This window comes from Antedon mediterranea, chromosome 4, assembly GCF_964355755.1.
Source record: "Antedon mediterranea chromosome 4, ecAntMedi1.1, whole genome shotgun sequence".
Classification (NCBI taxonomy): Eukaryota; Metazoa; Echinodermata; class Crinoidea; order Comatulida; family Antedonidae; genus Antedon; species Antedon mediterranea.
The window spans coordinates 1,908,450-1,929,427 of NC_092673.1; the positions used below are offsets into that span (position 1 = coordinate 1,908,450).

General features: G+C 31.5%; 2 protein-coding genes across 2 annotated transcripts; both read right to left on the reverse strand.

Moving 5' to 3' along the window:
• Nucleotides 1-4,658: 4,658 nt before the first annotated feature.
• On the reverse strand, nucleotides 4,659-12,395 carry LOC140047524 (uncharacterized). Its single transcript, XM_072092567.1, has 11 exons — nucleotides 12,183-12,395; nucleotides 11,269-11,466; nucleotides 10,786-10,980; nucleotides 10,213-10,515; nucleotides 9,789-9,842; nucleotides 8,780-8,990; nucleotides 8,056-8,130; nucleotides 7,519-7,581; nucleotides 6,507-6,531; nucleotides 6,087-6,118; nucleotides 4,659-5,781 (listed from the first exon to the last, which is right to left on the reverse strand). The coding sequence occupies exons 1-11, from the start codon at nucleotides 12,243-12,245 to the stop codon at nucleotides 5,594-5,596; spliced, it is 1,407 nt and encodes a 468-aa protein (XP_071948668.1). The 5' UTR covers nucleotides 12,246-12,395; the 3' UTR covers nucleotides 4,659-5,593.
• LOC140046672 (uncharacterized) lies at nucleotides 12,365-19,178 on the reverse strand. Its single transcript, XM_072091377.1, has 13 exons — nucleotides 19,092-19,178; nucleotides 18,417-18,707; nucleotides 17,934-18,215; nucleotides 17,429-17,693; nucleotides 16,936-17,021; nucleotides 15,709-15,779; nucleotides 15,431-15,455; nucleotides 14,454-14,488; nucleotides 14,293-14,317; nucleotides 13,547-13,689; nucleotides 13,081-13,170; nucleotides 12,707-12,848; nucleotides 12,365-12,428 (listed from the first exon to the last, which is right to left on the reverse strand). Exons 1-13 carry the CDS (start codon nucleotides 19,096-19,098, stop codon nucleotides 12,412-12,414), a joined length of 1,479 nt encoding a protein of 492 aa, XP_071947478.1. The 5' UTR covers nucleotides 19,099-19,178; the 3' UTR covers nucleotides 12,365-12,411.
• Nucleotides 19,179-20,978: the final 1,800 nt, after the last annotated feature.

Below are 20,978 nucleotides of genomic sequence, written 5' to 3' on the forward strand. Positions count from 1 at the left end.
ATAATTCAATTGTTCCGGCTCTCTCAAAACCAGCGTTGCCAGCGATAAAATTTAAATTATGCCGTATCCTGTCTCAAATAATGCCAGATTGGGAAAAATAATGCCAGATCCCCAAAATGTGGCCCTAAAGAGCGCCACCAACGGTTGTATGTCTAATAAACGTTTGTAAAACCCCAACTGACACAAAATAGGGCCTAAATTGTATCCCTATGTCGTTCAAAAATTGTATTTTACTAATAATTCTAAAAATATCTGGGGTGCGAAAATGGTAATTGCAAATGACACAAACACCAACCCACGAACCCTTCTCCCCCCCCCCCCACCCCCAAAAAAACCTGTTACAGCCATGGAAATTTAGAATTTTTGAGCTGAAATATGAGAGCTGCTCGATCTTTGCACTTAATTTCAAATATGAAAGGATCTTAGCCCACCATAATTAGAAAATGGCAATTATAATTTAAAATAGGAAATAAAAATATATATTAAGTGTCTCCAGGACCTCAGCCCCACAATGGTTGATAAGAAAATTTTGAAAAATGCTGATGGCCGGAAATGCCACTTAATTTAAAATATGAAATAAAAATATATTTATTAGTGTCTCCAGGATCTTAGCCCACCATAGTTCAAAAATGGCAATAATTATAATTGAAAATAGGAAATCAAAATATATATTAAGTGTCTCCAGGACCAGCCCCACCATGGTTGGGACTGAGGTACAAACATTTGGAAAATAGAGCTGCTCGATGGCCGGAAAGGGCACTTAATTTCAGATATGAAATAAAAATATATTTATTAGTACCTCCAGGATCTTAGCCCACCATAGTTCGAAAATGGCAATTATAATTTAAAATAGGAAATAAAAATATATATTAAGTGTCTCCAGGACCTCAGCTCATGGCTGGTGCTGAGGTAAGAAAATTTGGAAAAATAGAGCTGCTCAATAGGCGGAAATGGCACTTAATTTCAAATATGAAATAAAAATATATTTATTAGTACCTCCAGGATCTTAGCCCATCATAGTTTTGAAAATGGCAATTATAATTTAAAATAGGAAATAAAAATATATATTAAGTGTCTCCATGACCTCAGCCCCACCATGGTTGGGGCTGAGGTACAAAAAAATGGAAAAATAGAGCTGCTCGATGGGCGGAAATGGCACTTAATTTTAAATAAAAATTACCTCGCCCACATGGTCACTACTGGGGCTGAGAGGTGAAGAACATTTGGAAAAATAGGGTTGCTACGACGATGCAAATGGAACATAATTTGAAATATGGAAAACAAATTCTCCTAGAAGAAATTCTTTTTAAAATTAGAGCTTCTAATTAGTTACTGGAAATTGCCATTTCAAGGGTTGGGGTAGGGGTGCGGCCACTTATAATTATGAACTGAAACAACAAAACCCCTTTCATAATGTTTTCGTTCAATTGTCTCTATATCTGGGGATCCAATAACCTGCATGGTCTCTGAAATAGAGCAACATAATTGGCCAATAGCTAGCCTCTTCGGATTTGTTGTGCTGCCTATATCGCACACACGGTAGTTTTCGAGCAGCCTTCCTATCCGAAGAGTCTATTTAAGTCCGAAACAAAAGGATGGAAGAGCTATTGTACGGAAAATCCGAACAGATCTGTTTTGTACGATATGATATTGTGTAAGGTGATATGTATTAAATTGCAAGATTAAACAAAATATTTTATTTTTGTTCTGTGGTATATTATTTTTTTGGTTGTTCAAAAAACACAAAATTATGCCAGATTATGCTAAAAACGGCTAAATAATGCCGCGGCATTATGCCAGATGCCGTGGGCCTCTAAATAATGCCAAAAAGCATAATAATGCCAGAAATGGCAACTATGCTCAAAACTGCACACAAACTGCGCCAGTACATGTACAGTCCAAAAATACGACTAGGCCGGGAAATACAATGTTGCTATTTTTAGATATGTAACTCCAATTGGATTCGCTCATTTTGTGAACGTATTAATATTAATACGTCACTGCTTGTTCATTACACACCATTTTGGTACAATTTATGACTCATCACTCAACATTTGTTTTTTTTAAATTTATTAATAAATGCCTGTTAGTGTTACTGTATGATGAAATACAAACAAATTCCTGCATTCTTTCCTCTTTTAATGGGTTGTTAATGGAACAATTGTCCATGACTACAGAAAATTACAATGACATGATGATTATTCTACCTATATTTTTACTATAACCTTATGCTAAACCCTTTTGACGCATATCATAATTTGTTTTTACTCTGGATTTTTTTGTAATCAAAAAGTATGTAATGCATTTTAATTTTACCATGGAGTAAAGAATATTTTACTTTGCAGTGCTTACATAATAATAACTGGAAATTAACAAACTCAGGTGGTCCAACATTGACAACCCCGAATACGATGATATGGGACTTGTGAGATACAGTATCCCTCATGTAAACTGATGTAAACAATAATATTTAATTATCTACAGACGTACGTAGCACCATTTTCAAAATGCTTTCAATATTATATTCTAGCAATTCGTAAATAACAGTGGACTTTCTTTTTGAACTTCAGATTACGAACGTACGTAAAACTTCAATTGTATTTAAAATATTGAATATACGCTAATGAAAATATTAAACTTTGCATTGATGAAATTCAGGAGAGGCAGGCAAGAATGAACAATTTAATATTTTTCTTAATACCTGAATCTAAGGAAGAGGAAGCTCAGGAGAGGAAGGAGGAAGATATGGAGGCAATAAAAACAATTATAAAAGGTGTTGTTAAGGACTTAGATTACAATATATAAACTCTTTATCGACTTGGTAAGCGAGTAGAAGGTAAAGTCAGGCCTCTCAAAGTAGTTTTTCAAACAAGTTTCATGAGTAATGAGATTTTATTAAGAATACGGCAAGCTGGTACCCAGAGTAATGTACAGATTTCAAGAGATCGTACACAGTCTGAGAGGGCAGCGCGAAGAGACTTATGGACTAAGCTAAAAGAGAGACAAGAGATGGGTGAAAAAGATTTAATTATTAGAAATGGCAAGATTGTTAAAGGGCGTTTTCGCCCCTAATTATCTGAGAGAGACACTACAGGTACAGTTCAAGAAGAAATTTCCGTTATTAATCAAAAAGAAACAATTTCTAAGAAAAAGTTAGATGAGAAGTTATTATTTAAAAAAGCTGAAATTAAGTTTATGTATTCGAACACCGATTCCTTACTGAATAAAATAGAAGAGTTGCAAATTATAATCAAGAAAGTTAATCCAGACGTTGTTTTATTATGTGAGATTCTTCCTAAGCGTTCACTATCAGAAATTCAGCGTGAGGAATTTGTAATAGAAGGTTTTCAGTTTTTTTGGTCTGGCAATACAGGAAGAGGTATTGGCATTTATGTTAGAGAAGGTACCCGTTACAGAAGTATCTATTGGAAACTTTAAAGAGGCAGTCTGGGTGGATCTTAAAATTAATAATGATAATACTTTAATAATAAATTGTCCTTTGGATTACATGTTGCACAGAAGGCTTCTATGGCAAACAGAAAATTAGGAATGATAAAACGAACGTTTCATTATCTGGATAACTATTTTTTCATGCAGCTGTATAAAACCATAATCAGGCCGTCAATCGAGTATTGCAGTCCTGTTTGGCAACATATATATCACAAAGAGTCAGACAAGCTTGAAAAAGTGCAACAGAGAGCAACCCGTTTGGTGTCAGGCATTAGAAGAGATACTTATCTGGATAGATTGAAACAACTACAACTACCTACTCTTTATTTCAGAAGGCTGAGATCTGCTCTAATCCAGGTTTTTAAAATTTGTAGTCATATTGATAATATAGATGCCAGAAATCTGTTCACTTTTGTAGGAGAGTCCAGAACTAGAGGCCATAAATGGAAAATGAATAAAGACATATCTCATCTACGAATTAGACAAAAGTTCTTTACTCAAAACATATGCAATGTCTGGAAAAAATTACCGTCAACCGTCATAAAATCTGACTCAATCAACCAGTTCAAGTCAAGGCTGGAAAAACACTTGTCTACTTCTTTCTGCAAGTTTTCCCCCTATAGTAGACAAGATAATATATGAAACACGTCGAGGACACACAAGCTTCGGCTTTATAAGTCTCAACATCAAGTAAATCAAGTAAAATAGTGTAAAATGTAATGAATTTTACTGATCACATACATTGCATACTTATAATAAGCATTGCCTACCAGACTTAATTTAAACTTCCTTTCAATCCTTTGTGTACAAAATGGATTTAAAACATAAAAAATGAGACATCAATTGCAATTCTTACATATTATTTACAGCTTTTGTATTTTGAGTGGGAAATTCTGGTTGTCACATGATTTCAGGATTCATCTAAATTTTATATTAATTTATTATTGCCATTAATTTTGATACTAAAACAATTTTATTCAGGTTAAATTTGTTAAATTTTAATTTTTTTTTAAAGATTAAAGAATATAGCTCCAAGAGTAAGCAACTCCTTACCATGAGACATAAACTAAACACAGGAGTAAGAAAAGCATCTTTATTTTATGTAAATACTTAGTATATGCAATTAATTCAATTTCATAATATTGTATGTAAATACACTTTTTTTGTTTTACAATTTTAAAATAGCTGAAAAACAGTTTTTTAACAGTCTGTATGTCTCTCAAAAAGAGAAATAATTGACAATCGAGTCAATTTGTTTGTTGCTCTGTTTCTACCAAATTCTTAATACAATATTTATTTTTATTTAACAAACGTTTTACTATTTAAATGACAAAAACTCCAACCTTGTCCCACTAATCAAAATTTGTGTTTGCACCTTAGATATCGGTTAATAAAAACTCCATTCAAAATTTAAAAATCTACAGCAAACAACCAATAGTATAATTTGAAAGAAAATAAAAATCTATCTGTCTGTCTGTCCACTTTTCCTACAATCTGGAATATAACTTGGTAGGCCTATACTTACCATACCAATAATTAAAAACCTAAAAATGTAATACCTACTAAAAGTACTATATTCATTATTTCCTCTTTTTTTTACCCCTTTTTAACACAACCAATACATTTAATCAAAGCATGATTAGATTGAGCCTTTAAAATGATCTGGTTTTTCCCTGCATACAACATTCTACAGCGGTTTACAGTTTTCATGAAATTTATATTTTGGGGTAGTTGACTATATTATGCAATTACAAACATACAAAAAGTTATGGTTTTTTATATAGTAAACATCAAGCTTCTAACCTTATATACATATAATGCATTAATCAAATGCATTTGGGTAAGTTTGGTAGGTTTAGGAATGTCACATTCACATTTAAAATATTTAATAAACTTCTAATTAATATACTTAAAGATCATTTATAATATTTTCTTACTGTAATATCAAAGTTTAATCTAATGAATATACAAGTTAATAATTTAATAATAATTGCGGTTTATTTATCAATGACCTTGTATGACCTCGATGAAAAAAACCTTTGCATATGGTTCAAGTGTAATTAATACTGTTTTTAAATAAAGCATTACTATTTGTCATTTTTCTTGCTACTGGATTGGAACAATAACTTTCACTCCCTGCAGCTCAAACGGTTGGTCTGTTTTGTGGCTGGGGTTGAGAACGTTTTTTTTTCTTCCATAGTTCATAGATAAATTTCACTAGAGCTATGGCCAATGCAAAGATACTGGCAATTCGTACTAATCCGTCATATTCAATCATTAAGCTTAACAAGACTAAGCCTAAAATACAACAAATTGTCAACCAACCATTCTCTGAAATTAAAAGAGAAAAGAAAGCATTTTAAACATTAAAATTCTCGACTAATTCTTATTGAGATTTAAAGATTATTTAATTTTTTTTTTATAATTGGTGTTTATCTTTATATTTGTAATTGGTGTTTACTGATATATAAAATAAAAACCAACATTAAAATATTTTTATTATTTCATATTTTGTAGGAGGACCACAAAAACATAATTAATAGGTGAAGAAAATATTTTTATTTAGAAATTGCATTTAATTATATATATACATAATATGTAATATAATATATGACTATGAGTGAAGTTCAAACTACCTTTGACAAATGTCTGTATTCTTTCTTTCAGGCTAGAAACAAAAATGTACAAACAATTAAAACTACAGTGCATTAATAGTATACTTAGCAATTCAGCAGGAGTACAATGTTTATGAGCTAAGATGCAATTATATTATTATGACTCCATGTCATAGGGTATGTGTACTTTTTATGATATATGGCATATTAATTGGGCATATATTCAGGATCAAATAGAAACATATACTGAAGGCTGCTCTGTAAATTTGTCTTTAGTGCAACCATGGAGGAATACCTCCATGGTGAAACGATGGCTAATCAACTTTCCTAATAAATTCTTCTTCAGATTTCATAATTGATATTGGATAAACTAAGCGTATTTAGTAGAAAAGCAAATGTCATTTTTACAACATTGTATGTGATGCTACATCAAATACTTACCCGAGATTTTGTGGTTGGTGTAAATCTGAAATAAACAATGAAGGCCAATGAGAATTAAAAATCATGAGTAACAGTAACTATCATTATTATAAAAACAAGGATTTTTTTAATGTAGGAAGAACCTATTAAATAATGTGTACTATTTAACATTGTAAATATACAAGCACAGTGTTAGTGTCTATGTATATGTAAAGTAATTTACTAAAATGCCAAGTCAATTTTGATAAATAGCAGTTTTTAAAGTCCTCACTCGCTTTTTGATGTTACGCTAGGCCTAGGCAGCCAAGCACCAAGCAACACGTACCTGCGCTTCGCTCAAATTTACCGCAGTCATATTTTGGACGCGCCTCAATATTTCGTTGCCATGCGAAACAGATTTTTTTATGGCTTACAAAATATTTCCACTTTTTTTAAAAAAGGTTTTGTGTCTTTCAAATGCTTGGATACGAATGATTAAAAAAAACCAGGGCAAGCATCTTAACCCTTAGACACACATGCTTCATGGTTTACAAGTGCAAATAATCAGCATCTCACAATAAATTTGTCCTCAATGAAGTTAGATACCAGAAAAACCTGACAGTATGGCTAGAATGTAATAATACACATTGGCTGTGTTGAAAGCTATTTTTTTTTAAACGAAAAATAATTGCCAAAAATAAGCATGAGTGAATTCATTTACTATCATTGTCAAAGGTCTTTGGAAGCTGTTGTTTAATATATTATGGTTTCATGATTTCATAGTTTTAATGGCCTACTGTAATTTGTTACAATGTGTATAAATTGCCAAGAATTTGAAAGGTATGCTACATCATGTCTTTATTAAACACTGTATTGAAATGTGGTTATTAGTCGGGTGCAAATGCGACTCTATAGCTCACTATGTCAGTCAGTTGGTCTGTAGGTTGTCGGTTGGTTGGTTGGTCGGTTGGTAACTCAAATTTGCACACGCAACTGCAGCCATGTATATGGCCTTGTTTATGCCTAATGTCTGTATGCAAAAAAGGAATCGTACCTTGTTGATTGGCTTGGTTGACTGATGGAAGTAATGCAGAGGTTGTAGAATCATCTTGCACATCTGTGAAAAGTTACATTTTCAGTATGTGATTTGTATTCTATATATATATATTTTTTTTACATTATCTTTACTATAAATTTAGTGCAATTAACTACTAACTATTAGAGTCACAAAAACTTATGATGCAGCCGTATTTTGAGGAGATAATGCATGTTGATCTTGGGAATGGGTGGAGGATTGAATGTTTTTGAGTTTATAATATAAAGTTAGAGTTCAACCAAATTTGTTTATTCGTACTGTTTTATTATTTTGCTATGAGTTGCTGACCGGAAAAGTTGGGGTGGGTTACTATTTTCAGGTGCCTAATTTAAGATGAGTAATAGTAACCCACTACAGGTAGTGTTATGGCAACCAGGACATGGCTTTGCAAAATGAGGTAAAACAAATCACACATATTTATGTCCTGGAGACACAAAAACCTAAATAATCCTTAGTGGAGAACAGAAAGAGAAACATAGAAAAGTTTGGGATTACCTCTGACTAAGTTGTTACCTTGCTGAATGCATGTTTGGTCTGAAACTGCATCTGTAGGCCTACCAGAAGACATCTCTGTATTAAAAAGGTGAAATGTGTGTGTATATATAATTCAATTACAAAAAATCATTTCTTTGTCATGGCACAGTACATAATTATTCATTATTTTATCATTATTTTTATAATATCAATAGCACCAAAGAGAGCTGTGACAACACACAGTATTTTACAGGTTTGTGGTTTACAAATGTTACTTACCAGTGACTGTTTTAGCCAAAAAGCTTATTTAATCATGTGACTAAACGTTTACTAGATTTCATTATTGATGGGGATGTCCACTATTTAAGAACTTGGCCACTGTTTATTAAAAACAGTAATTTAATTACACCCTTAAATTGACAATTGTGTATTCTGTAATTGCTTGAGTGATCCCACCACCATGTGCTAGCTAGTAACTGAGGTTTTTAGACGTGCAGCAGAGGAGAAATATATTTGTCAATTTGTTGAAGACACAACATTTTTTTTCCACATTGGCAATTCAATTCAATTCAATTCAATTCATTTATTTTCCAGAAGACATATAATACTATGTGAGTACTCTCCTTCTGGTGCAGACAAAAACAACAAGTTAACAGCAAAAGACGAATGGTTAGCGTGCGCCTAAGCATTGTTACTTTATTGTTGAGATAAATGAAATATAATTCAGTTTCTGTTACTACTTTACCTCCAAATAACCGCTTGTAACATCTAACATCAGTCCAAAAATCCTTGCCAGTTATGTTGCAATATAACTTATCACCCTTGGATGTATGAAGATTTCGAATGTGCTTTGTTTTCTTATCACTACAACTGCAGAGAATGCATCTCTTGAATGGAATACCCCTTCTACCACCATCTTTAGATTGTTCAAATGTCTTCTCAACCGTTGACAAAGCCTAAAGATATAAATTGAACACTGATTTAGAGATAACTGTAATAGACAATTTACGAAATACAATAACAACTACTTTATTGAACATACAATAAACCAGAAACTATACTAAGGAAGCTAAATGAATTTAAATTAAATAAGTGTATTTTACTCATTTGTAGAAAGTGTTTTAACCTTTTCCTTTATAATGTTGGTTCTACAATTTAAACCTTAAAGATCGATCTAGGCTTGTGAAAATTGTAAATGTATGTAAATTACCAGATGCTCATTGTGAAATAGTTCATCTTTTTGTGACAAATAAATGTAAACATATATAAAAAACACCGGAACATGCCCTAGTTCATGAGTTCGAACATCTACCATATGGTCTCCGGTATTGGAGTCCTATGTGTAGGACAAAACGAAAACTAAATTCTTTTGTTGCAACTAGTATTAGACTGTTAAAGAAAAGTTCAAAATAAATGTTGTTCATGGGCCATAATATTATGAAATATGTAAAGAATGAATATGGATCTTGTAGATTTAAGATGTTACCTTTAAATGTGATTTGATTTTTGTATATTTTAATTGATTATTACTATGTATTTTTCTTAATTTATTATTTCAGTCCTTGTTAAAATTGCCACACGTGGGATGAATAAAGAATAAGAATTGAATTGGATTGAGTGATAATGAAAACAAACATTTATATCCAATACACAAAAATGGTTTTAAACACTAATCTTAATCTATATATAAATTTATATAAGGGCTCACGTACCATCTAGTATAAAAAAATATCCAAAACACAATCATAACATACCTTTTGACATGCTTGTGGATAGGGTTCACGCTTCTTGTTTTGTTTAATAGTCATCTGGGAAAAAAAAACAAATCATTAATATTATAATTTGAGTTGATATGTATGAAAAGTAAATTCTTGAATTGATATTTAGCAGATGTAGGACAATAAATTGGCAATACATATATATTTAAGATGTGTGAATTTGTATTTTAAATATTTTATTAATTGTTATTTTAATATTGTAAATTCAACAATGCTTACTTTGATGCAATAGAGAATTTGAATATTGAATTTAATTCCAAGGCCCTTACCAAATTAAAAAATAATATATAAATTCTGAAAATGTTTTGGCTTTTGACTATCAACATTATTTAACTTAATTATATCAAATTAAAATAAATTTGTGATATTTATTAAATATTCACTAGAGTTTGTACAATACCTTTAACAAGAATTTTCTCTCATCCTTCTTAGTTTTAAAATCAACAAGAGATAAAGTCACATGATGATCTTCATCGAGGTAAAGTTCTGCATGATTACACCATAGTTTTGGCTCAAATCCGTCAGATTGAAATTTGGAAAGGAATTCATTAACTACAAATGGAAACAATACATCTGGCAGATATCCCTCAAAGTCGTAATAGACACTGATAGATTGTGAATCATCAGACACTGGTTTCACATCACTTGATGTCTTAAAAGCAAGCCGTAGTGGCACAAAGAATGATCGCTTCACATCTGATTCCTGAAATTGCCATATTTTTTAATTACAAACTTAAGATACTATCAACAGACAATAGTACAGTATAAATAACAGAAAATCTAATCTAAAACAAAATTGTTTTCGCATTACAGTAAATCATTTAATGTACATGTTAAAAATATCTGTAGAAAGTTCAGAATATGCGATAACCATAAAAGGTGTGTATTCAGTAAAAATTACCCCAATCAATGTATAACATACAGTACTTTACATGCAAAATATGAGGAAAAGCGTTAAAGAAACAAAACCTACTGTAGATGTACTTGGCACATCTTGGCTGCTGGTTATCTTCCTCTCACAAATGAAACCGAATTGAATCATCAGTTGTATAAGGAAATCAATTTCCCTTCCTTGGTCAACATTAGTATCTTTCCATAATGTTCGCAACAAGTCTTCCTCCAGTATGCCCTTTTCAAGCTTATCATATGCATCACTATACATTGCAGACTAGAAAATTGTATTTACAGTATTAATATTGTTATTATTAATAATATTCTATTATTCTTTCTGTATTAAAGTTGAGGTATAATTATAACCGTGGCAGGAGGGATGTTGAGAAGATAAAAATATGAGAAAATAAAAATATGAGAGAATAGGATAGTACATATTTCACCTGTTATGCAAATTCACCTATAAAATATAATACTCTATCTCAATAAATAAGAAATGATACTGAAAATAGGCGGAAGGACTAACAATTGCAATTGTCAACAATAAAATATTACATGAGCCTACTTGTGAAATTTCTGGGTCAACCACAGTTACAAATTTGGTGATAACTGTAACAAATCGCTCCGGATCCAAAACCACTTGATCTTTTAATAATTCCTTGTCGGTCATGTAAATAATTTCACCAACATCATACAAGAAGGTAAGCAGGATTGATAGTTCGTTTTCCTCAACGATACCATATGTTCTTGCCAGCGTTTTGAGCTTTAAAACAAAATAAGAATCATATTATTTATAAAATGTAGGTTTAACAGTATGAAATGTTTTGAGGTATAATTGACATAGTATTTCATAGAGAATGTTGAAAATATTGCAAAAATACAAAGTCAGCATCCAGTGAATGTAAAAGATCCTAATGGAATTATATTTTTTGTTTTTGTTTTTTCATGTTTTCTATTTGGTCAATAATCTTATTATTATTAGCCAGTCTTTGAAGCTAAAGAAATAATAAGTATGATTGAATAATAATCGGTAGTGTAGAGAATTAATGTGTTGGTAGTTCCTTTCATTACTATTTATTTTTTGATTCAGAAAATGAAAGATATAAAAAAAGTTAGTTATTCAAAGTAGAGTTAGCCAAAATAATATGCCTATTTAAAAAATTGAGTAATAATGAGAGCATTTAGGCTATTTTAAGAATTGATTTATCATCACATACTATATGCAAATCAAGAAAAATCAATGTTACTGTAGGTCCAGGAATAACTAAAAAGTTAATTTATGTTTTAAATGTGTTTAGTTTGTTACAAAATGTATTAAGACAGACAAATATTTTTTGATTTGCTGTGTAAAATTACAATTTAAATAATTTTTACAATTTTGATAAATGTTTAATACATTTCAACTAACTTAAATAAGAGGTACAGTAAATTTGTTGCTTACACAATCCTTCAACAACAAAACACAATGACATAATTTACCTCTTCTGAAGAACACACAAGTTTTTCTCTCCTTAGAATAGGTAGATCACATCGTAAACGCATCCAATTTAAAGGAACTTCAACTTTTAAAGTTTCCTTAAACTCATCAATAACTTTTTTAAGATCACTAAAGCTCTTATCTGTAGTTTCTTGACTGTTTTCAATGGCAAAATATTGGTGATATACATGTTTTCCGCATGGTTTACTTTTAAGCACATCTCTAATCTCTTTAAATGCCTTCTTCACCTGATTTTAAACATTTAAAGAGAAGTATGTGTTATGTATTATGAGAACATTGGTCAATACTATAGTTTTATTTGAAATATTTTAATATTTACTATATTTAATTTGATATACTTTAAACATTTTTTTATATTGTAGGGTTAATCAAAGTTATTTGATACAGTACTCTAGTACTCAGTTTGTTTACAAGCTTTTAAAAAATTTATGTTTTTGCTTGGTTATAAAAACAGAAGTAGTCTTAAACTCTTCATTTTGTTCTTCTTCAGTCTCACCAAGCTTACCCTTATGTGTACCCACAATAAGGATAGTTGGTTTGTGAACTTTTCTATCCATATTTTTTTCTACAATACGAGTATGAACATAAACAGTCTGGATGTAAGATAATATGAACTGTAGGTTGGACCAATGATGTTTACGTTCTTCCTGTAAAAAAAAGAATACACATTAGTTATCTATTTTTGGATGAATAACAAAATATAAGATTGATTTGCTGTTTTTTTAAATCACAATAAAACTTGAAATGATTATTTTATTAATAGAAATGTTAATTTTGGCCCACCTATCTGATATAAAAAACATATTTATGACAGCAAAAACCGGTATAATGTGTAGAGTATTAGGTTCTTATAAACTATAATACCCAATTCATACTTACCATATTAGAGTCAGTGACAGTAGCATGGTCATCAAGGGGTTTACTGAGATCAAACACTACGATGTATAGTGCTTGTCGTGTCATGAACATCTGCAACAAAATAATTTGGTTATACTGTACATATTTTTGTCTTTCGATTCAAATACCTAAACAGTATTTTACTCTTTAGCTTGTCCCAAACAGGAGTTTCACATAAATTCAAAATAAATAATAAATTATAAATAAATTCTCAATTACACTTAATATTAATTAATATCTGCAACTGCAATAGCTTTTTCCACAAGCACATTATACAAAGATTATTGAAATTGTTTACAAATAAATGTATTTTAAAAACAATAAAAAAGCCAAACTATTGTCCCTATTTATTTTCTTTTTCAACAAAAGTTGTCTGTGTGTGTGTTGGGTGTGTTTGTGTACATACATACACACACCCTATCTCCCTCACCCATGTTTCTGAACTTACACAATGTATACCATGGTACATCATTTGTCCCCCATGGTCCCAGATGTTAAACGTTTCTTCGAAAGTCTCCTTATTTTCCTCAACTTTCTTCATTACATCCTTATCTAACTGCTGTTCTATATCAATTGGATTAGTTTCAGTATCTGTTGTGGAAACGTAATTTACATATCATCATTATTTAATAGTAGTCTGGTTACGAGCACATTCTGCTAGTTCTAGCAAGAAGGCAATGAAGATGCTCGGAACCATCAAAAGGTCCTTCAAATACATAGACATCAATAGTTTCTCTATTTTATACAGAACAGGCCACATCTGGAGTACTGTGTACAAGTTTGAAATCCTCGATGGAAAAGGGCGTGATCTTAGGTACTAGAGGACATCCTTGGAAAATCTTCAAACCAAAATTATCCAAATCAAGTACAAAGAATAATCAATCATTGGAATGTTCTTCCAATTGTGAGCGCACCACTTTATTAGCTTTCAAAAACAACTTGATAAATATTGGAATGGTAAGGGGTTTAAAAGGCTTAGCCTAGAAACGCAAGTGTAAGTGCTCATTGTGCAAGCTTCTTACACAATTTTAAGTCGCACAAGAAAAATTGCTTAATTAACCTCTTCCATACAAAAGAATAAATTGTAGCAGTGTGCAGTGATCAGTCTCTCAGAACTGCACATGTTAAAAGTTACAAATCTACATCATCACTACTACCATAATACATTTTGCCATGTGAAGTGAAGTTACATACGTTTTGCAGTTGATTTCTTTTCAGCCTGACAAATAAAATGAAAATATAAAATAGAATTAATTTCATTTTTCTTCTCATAATTTCAGTTATGTTTCATTACAATATTTCGCTGTATATATCCAAATTTCATAATACATTATAAATTACAGTACTGTACTCACATTTTGCTTTGTCTGATTTGATGCACCATCTTGTTCTGCATTCATGTCAGTTGTGTCATTGGTATTTTTTAAGTATAAGGTTGATAGGTAGATAGGTTGATGGTTGTTTAAATTTGAAAACCATTTAAAAAAAAAACGTGTGAAATGTCAGTAATAAAACAGTTGACTCAATCATTAATGTACTTTGCACAGAATTGAATCCTGAAAGGTATAGCACCAATCAATGTAACATAGTTGTCATATGAAATCATAGAGAAACAATCATTGTAAAATTTAATAAACAATTCTACAAATTTTAGAAGTAATCTCATGAGAAAACATGTTTGTATGATGACCATCTGTCTTATGAGATCACTACTAAAATGTGTAGTGTTATTTATTAAATGTATCTCAGTACACCTTCACCTGGCTAATCATATAATCAAAGAATATATATCTCTGATATCATGCGCCAAAAACAGAAGAAAAAAAATTCATTCTACACGAAATGCATATTTATAGTGGGCCGATTAAAATCAACTTATTTTTCCCACAATAGATCCATATAAGGATTAGGATATATTTTTTTTAAAAGTTTGTCAACTTAAAATGGACCGAAAAAAATTCAATTTGAATTTTATGAAACACATATAGTACTGGGATTTTCTTTTAAATGGGAAATTAAAATGGACTAAAACATGGTTTAATCCAATAAAAAAATTTGATTGATTGATTACGAGTTGTCAAAAGAATTACCATTTTACCAGTTTCCTATGCTTTACACAGTGTCATAATTTAATAGATGCACTGCGTTTGTTCTTGAAAAAGTAAAACTTTTACCGTTCATGGGAAAATAAACATTTTTTTAAAAATTTAAATAGCAACACAGATTCCTCCTTAAAAATTCTACTAAAGTAGGATTCATAATAACTTAGTGAAAAGCTCTAGTTTGTTTACTGACCGAAAAAAAAAATTTAATTTAAAGGCAAGTTACATACCTTCTCCGGCAGATATTTTGTCAACCTGATAAATTTTTAAAATAAAGCAAAACTATGAAATAGAATTTTTATATTGTTCTGTCTACTTTTTTTCTATTGTAACAGACCTACTGTCAACCTTGTTACAGTAAGAATTAAAACTTCTGCTCTCCAAATGTATTACAGTAATTCAAGCATAAAAAAACATTTTACGTTTTTAAAAAACGTTTACAATTTAAACTCAGTCTTGGATAGTTTTGCATTTTGAAAATATATATTAAAATATATTATTAACATACATTTTTATTTAAACTGTCCATTGCATTCAGTTTATCAGTGACCAATCTTGCAAACTGTTTTGAAGGATTACCTGTAGAAAATCAAAGTGTTGAAAATTAATATTTGTGTTGATCCTAGGGTTATTTATACTCTTTTCATATCTGCAAAAAGTAATAACTTGTAACATGTTTTATTCCTGGTTTGCATAGTGTTAAAAAGTCTTGTTGAAAAGTCTTTTGAGATATCACAGAGGTGTAAAAATTACACTGCTTTTGTTGTTCCCTGGTGTTCAGAGTTGTTACAACAAATGTGTACAGTACTTGCTCTGGTATTTAAACAAATATCCTATCAAAGTACATTTATCTTGGGATCATCAGACCTTGTAATCTCTAGTAGCACTCGTCCATGGTGCTATTCCACCACGCTGGGCTGGGCTGGGCTGGGCTGGTGGTAGTACACTGGATGAGGCCAGGGTAAACGTGTACTTAGGACTAGATCCTTCATTTTCTGAATGAAGGCTATCCTAGTGATGAGACCCAGGCAAACCTGTATTATCAAAAGTTTTAAGGATAACTTATAAAAATCACAAAATTCACAGTTTGCAAATATAATTCACTTTACTACATTCTCAGTAAATCATTGCGAGATCATTCTCCGCCATTATTTTGGTAAACTTTTGCAGTGTTATGCCGTCTTACATCACTCACAGAGAGTGAATGGCAAAATGAACAAGTGCTCAAATTTGCCAGTCAACAATACCTAAGCGCATGCGCATATCATAGAGATGACGTCATAGGGTAGCAGTTGTGAAAATCTAAAAGTCTCTAACACTTTCTCACAAGAATTTGCCTGTTTGAAAACATATAATAAATCAAGAGAGCAAAATAATGTTGCAACTCGTTAAGGTATAAACAAGTTGTAACAACTTATGCGGTGTGAAAATAGTATAGTGGATATTTACATAATGCCAAACTCATTGACAATGACAATTTGTATAAATTACAATCCTGAAAGATCAAACAATTTAACACATTGAATTTGAAGAGATCATAAAGCAACAACTGTAAAATTTCATATTATGCCCTTTTTCCTTAAATTTCTTGGATGCAGTTTAGTAATACATTGCCCCTTACCATGACCACATTAAACATATGAAATTAAAGTTATAAAATTTGTGAATAAAATATAGCAACTGTGCGAATGATGACAGTATAATAATAACAATGCTAATTTTTGTTTATATTTACCACTATCAGCATTATCGTCAGTCCATCTTTTGCTTACAGTTCTAGTCACTGCTATGCCATCTGTAACGTTATGGTCATTTTCAAATCTAAAGGAAATATCATTTCAAACCAATAATTATCTTATCTCTTTTAACCATGTAATATTAGAAAGTGGTTTATTAAGATTAAAATTTTACAAAAATTAAAGATGACTAGTTTATACGGTTGGAGAATGTTTTCGGTTCAGGTCGCTTTGACCACCTATACATTTTGGAGTATTCAATTGAGTTTTAAAGTGCACAAATACCTTGTATTTTGTATAAAAATTGATACATGACTGTTTAGGTAAACATTTTCTAAAACTTGATAAATACCATAAAAATGTTTAACAATCAATTTGTTTGGCCTAAAAAAATGGACAGTTTAGTCTAAAATGTCCAGATACATTCCTGATTGGTTTTTTTCTGCTTAATTGTTGTAATCTTCATTTCAGTCTTCTTAAACTTGTACTTACGGCTTTCCAAGTAAGGCATTGGTGAGGCAAGTTTTGCCCACTCTTTCCTGCCCAACCACTTTAAGCGTTGCAAGATTCACTTCGATAGAACCTTCTTTTAAGGCTTTACTGTACGCTTTCTTAACATCTTTACCACGAGCAGTAATAGCAGATGGAATAAGCTGAATATCTGATGGAATAAGCTGAATATCTGATGCACTCTCCGCCGTGTCTATATCATCAAGTTTGATGCATTCTGCACCATTTATTGTCCTGGAAAATAAACCTGACAAAAAAAAAAATATATTTTAAAGAAGTAGGTTTATTTAAAAAACAATTCATTAGAAAATTGTATTTGTTCTCAAAAAAATCTGATTTATAGTATATAATATAGTTTTATTTTTTTATACAACTTTCTATGCAGGTAGTGGCATGTGATTCTCTAATATTATCAATTAAATCCCACATGTAAGTAAGAACATAAAGTTTCTAAAGTTCTTATTTACAAAATAATACATTGACATACTATGTTCAGCTTTAGTCTTTTTAACCAAATCAACAAGATCAGATCGATTAATTTCAGTTAACAAACGTTCAAGCTCATCCAGTTTACTCTCATCTATCAATCTACGGTCTTCTAATGCAGAAGCGAAATCTCTGAAGTTATCGATTTTTGCAAGGACATTCTTTGGTAGAAGAGCACGGAGTAAGTACTTTAAGTTGGCTTCATCTTCATTTTCCAAAGCATGGTAGATGTCTAACATCATCTTCAGAAATACCTTTTTTGGTAATGCCATTCTTTGGTTGTCTGATCAGTTAGAAACAAACAAAATTCAATTTCAATTAATTAATCATCAACTGTATTCATTTTTTGACTTCTACTACTGTACTTCTATACTTGATGAATCTGTAGGCCAATTGTCAAGGAGAGCATTCCAGCAAACCAACTTAACCCTCCACCCCCCCCCCCCCCCAGGTCTTAGTTTAAAATAATGTGTTAACAACATACCATGTTTTATTTTATTCCCATTCTTAAGGAAATCAACAAGATCAGGTCGATTAATTTCATTTAACATCCGTTCAAGTTCTCTAAAATTACTTTCATTGACCAGAATTCGATTTTCTAGTGCTGTAACCAAATCTGTAAATTTCTCAATATTTGCAAGCACGGTCTCCGGTAGATGAACACGGTTTATGTACTTGAGTTGATCTACTTCATCTTTGTCCAAGTAAATTTCCAAGTCTAGCATTAACTTTAGAAAAACTTTTTTTGGTAATGCCATATTTTGAGCTGGCAAATCTGTAGAAAAACAAATTATATTTTTATATAGGCCTACAGTATATTCAAATTTTTTTTTTTAAGAAGTATTTTATTTAGCAAAATAAAAAAGAATTAAAGTAGCCCTAGCTAGGTCCAAAACATTATTATTAATAAATTTAATATTTCATTTCATTTCATTTCATTTCATTTATTTCAATATCATTATCGCAGCCTTAGCTGAATTACAAAGATATTTACATTTGTTCAATATTAAAATTAAAATATGTTAAATAATATTAAATAGTTTATTAAAGCTATTATTTACGGCGTACTGCTATTGTTACTTTTATTTTTAAATGTTGTTGAGGTCGACTTTTCCCTTTTAGGCCTAGGCTAGTACCTGCGTAATAATCCCATACTTACCACCCATCTCCACAACACCACCACGTCCACACACAACACAGCTCAGCCTCCTACTAGCTAGGCTAGGCCTAGCTAGGCTAGGCCTAATATATGATGGGCTAGCCTACTACTTACTAGGCCTAAACTGCTTACAGAAATTTACAGTTACTTTTAAGTAGATTGACAGGCTGTTGACATTCAATAATTAATTTTCAGAATATATAACGATAATTCAATGGCAGGCTCTCTCTACACTACGCCGCCCAAATACACAAACTGCGCCAGTCAGCGTTGCCAGCGATAAAATTTAAATTATGCCGTATCCTGTCTCAAATAATCCCAGATTGGGAAAAATAATGCCAGATCCCCAAAATGTGGCCCTAAACAGCGCCACCAACGGTTGTATGTCTAATAAACATTTGTAAAACCCCAACTGACACAAAATAGGGCCTAAATTGTATCCCTATGTCGTTCAAAAATTGTATTTTTAGTTTTGTGAGTAATAACTAATAATTCTAAAAATATCTGGGATTGCAAATGACACAAACACGAACCCACGAACCCTTCTCCCCCCCCACCCCCCAAAAAAAACCTGTTACAGCCATGGAAATTTAGAATTTTTGAGCTGAAATATGAGAGCTGCTCGATCTTTGCACTTAATTTCAAATATGAAAGGATCTTAGCCCACCATAATTAGAAAATGGCAATTATAATTTAAAATAGGAAATAAAAATATATATTAAGTGTCTCCAGGACCTCAGCCCCACCATGGTTGATAAGAAAATTTTGAAAAATGCTGATGGCCCGGAAATGCCACTTAATTTAAAATATGAAATAAAAATATATTTATTAGTGTCTCCAGGATCTTAGCCCACCATAGTTCGAAAATGGCAATTATAATTGAAAACAGGAAATCAAAATATATATTAAGTGTCTCCAGGACCTCAGCCCCACCATGGTTCAGGTACAAACATTTGAAAAATAGAGCTGCTCGATGGCCGGAAATGGCACTTAATTTCAGATATGAAATAAAAATATATTTATTAGTACCTCCAGGATCTTAGCCCACCATAGTTCGAAATGGCAATTATAATTTAAAATAGGAAATAAAAATATATATTAAGTGTCTCCAGGACCTCAGCTCCACCATGGCTGGTGCTGAGGTAAGAAAATTTGGAAAAATAGAGCTGCTCAATGGGCGGAAATGGCACTTAATTTCAAATATGAAATAAAAATATATTTATTAGTATCTCCAGGATCTTAGCCCATCATAGTTTTGAAAATGGCAATTATAATTAATATAGGAAATAAAAATATATATTAGGTGTCTCCATTACCTCAGCCCCACCATGGTTGGTTGGGGCTGAGGTACAAAAAAATGGAAAAATAGAGCTGCTCGATGGGCGGAAATGGCACTTAATTTTAAATAAAAATTACCTCGCCCACATGGTCACTACTGGGGCTGAGAGGTGAAGAACATTTGGAAAAATAGGGTTGCTACGACGATGCAAATGGAACATAATTTGAAATATGGAAAACAAATTCTCCTAGAAGAAATTCTTTTTAAAATTAGAGCTTCTAATTAGTTACTGGAAATTGCCATTTCAAGGGTTGGGGTAGAGGTGCGGCCACTTATAATTATGAACTGAAACAACAAAACCCCTTTCATAATGTTTTCGTTCAATTGTCTCTATATCTGGGGATCCAATAACCTGCATGGTCTCTGAAATAGAGCAAAATAATTGGCCAATTCTTCGGATTTGTTGTGCTGCCTATATCGCACACACGGTAGTTTTCGAGCAGCCTTCCTATCCGAAGAGTCTATTTAAGTCCGAAACAAAAGGATGGAAGAACTATTGTACGGAAAACCCGAAGAGATCTGTTTTGTACGATATGATATTGTGCAAG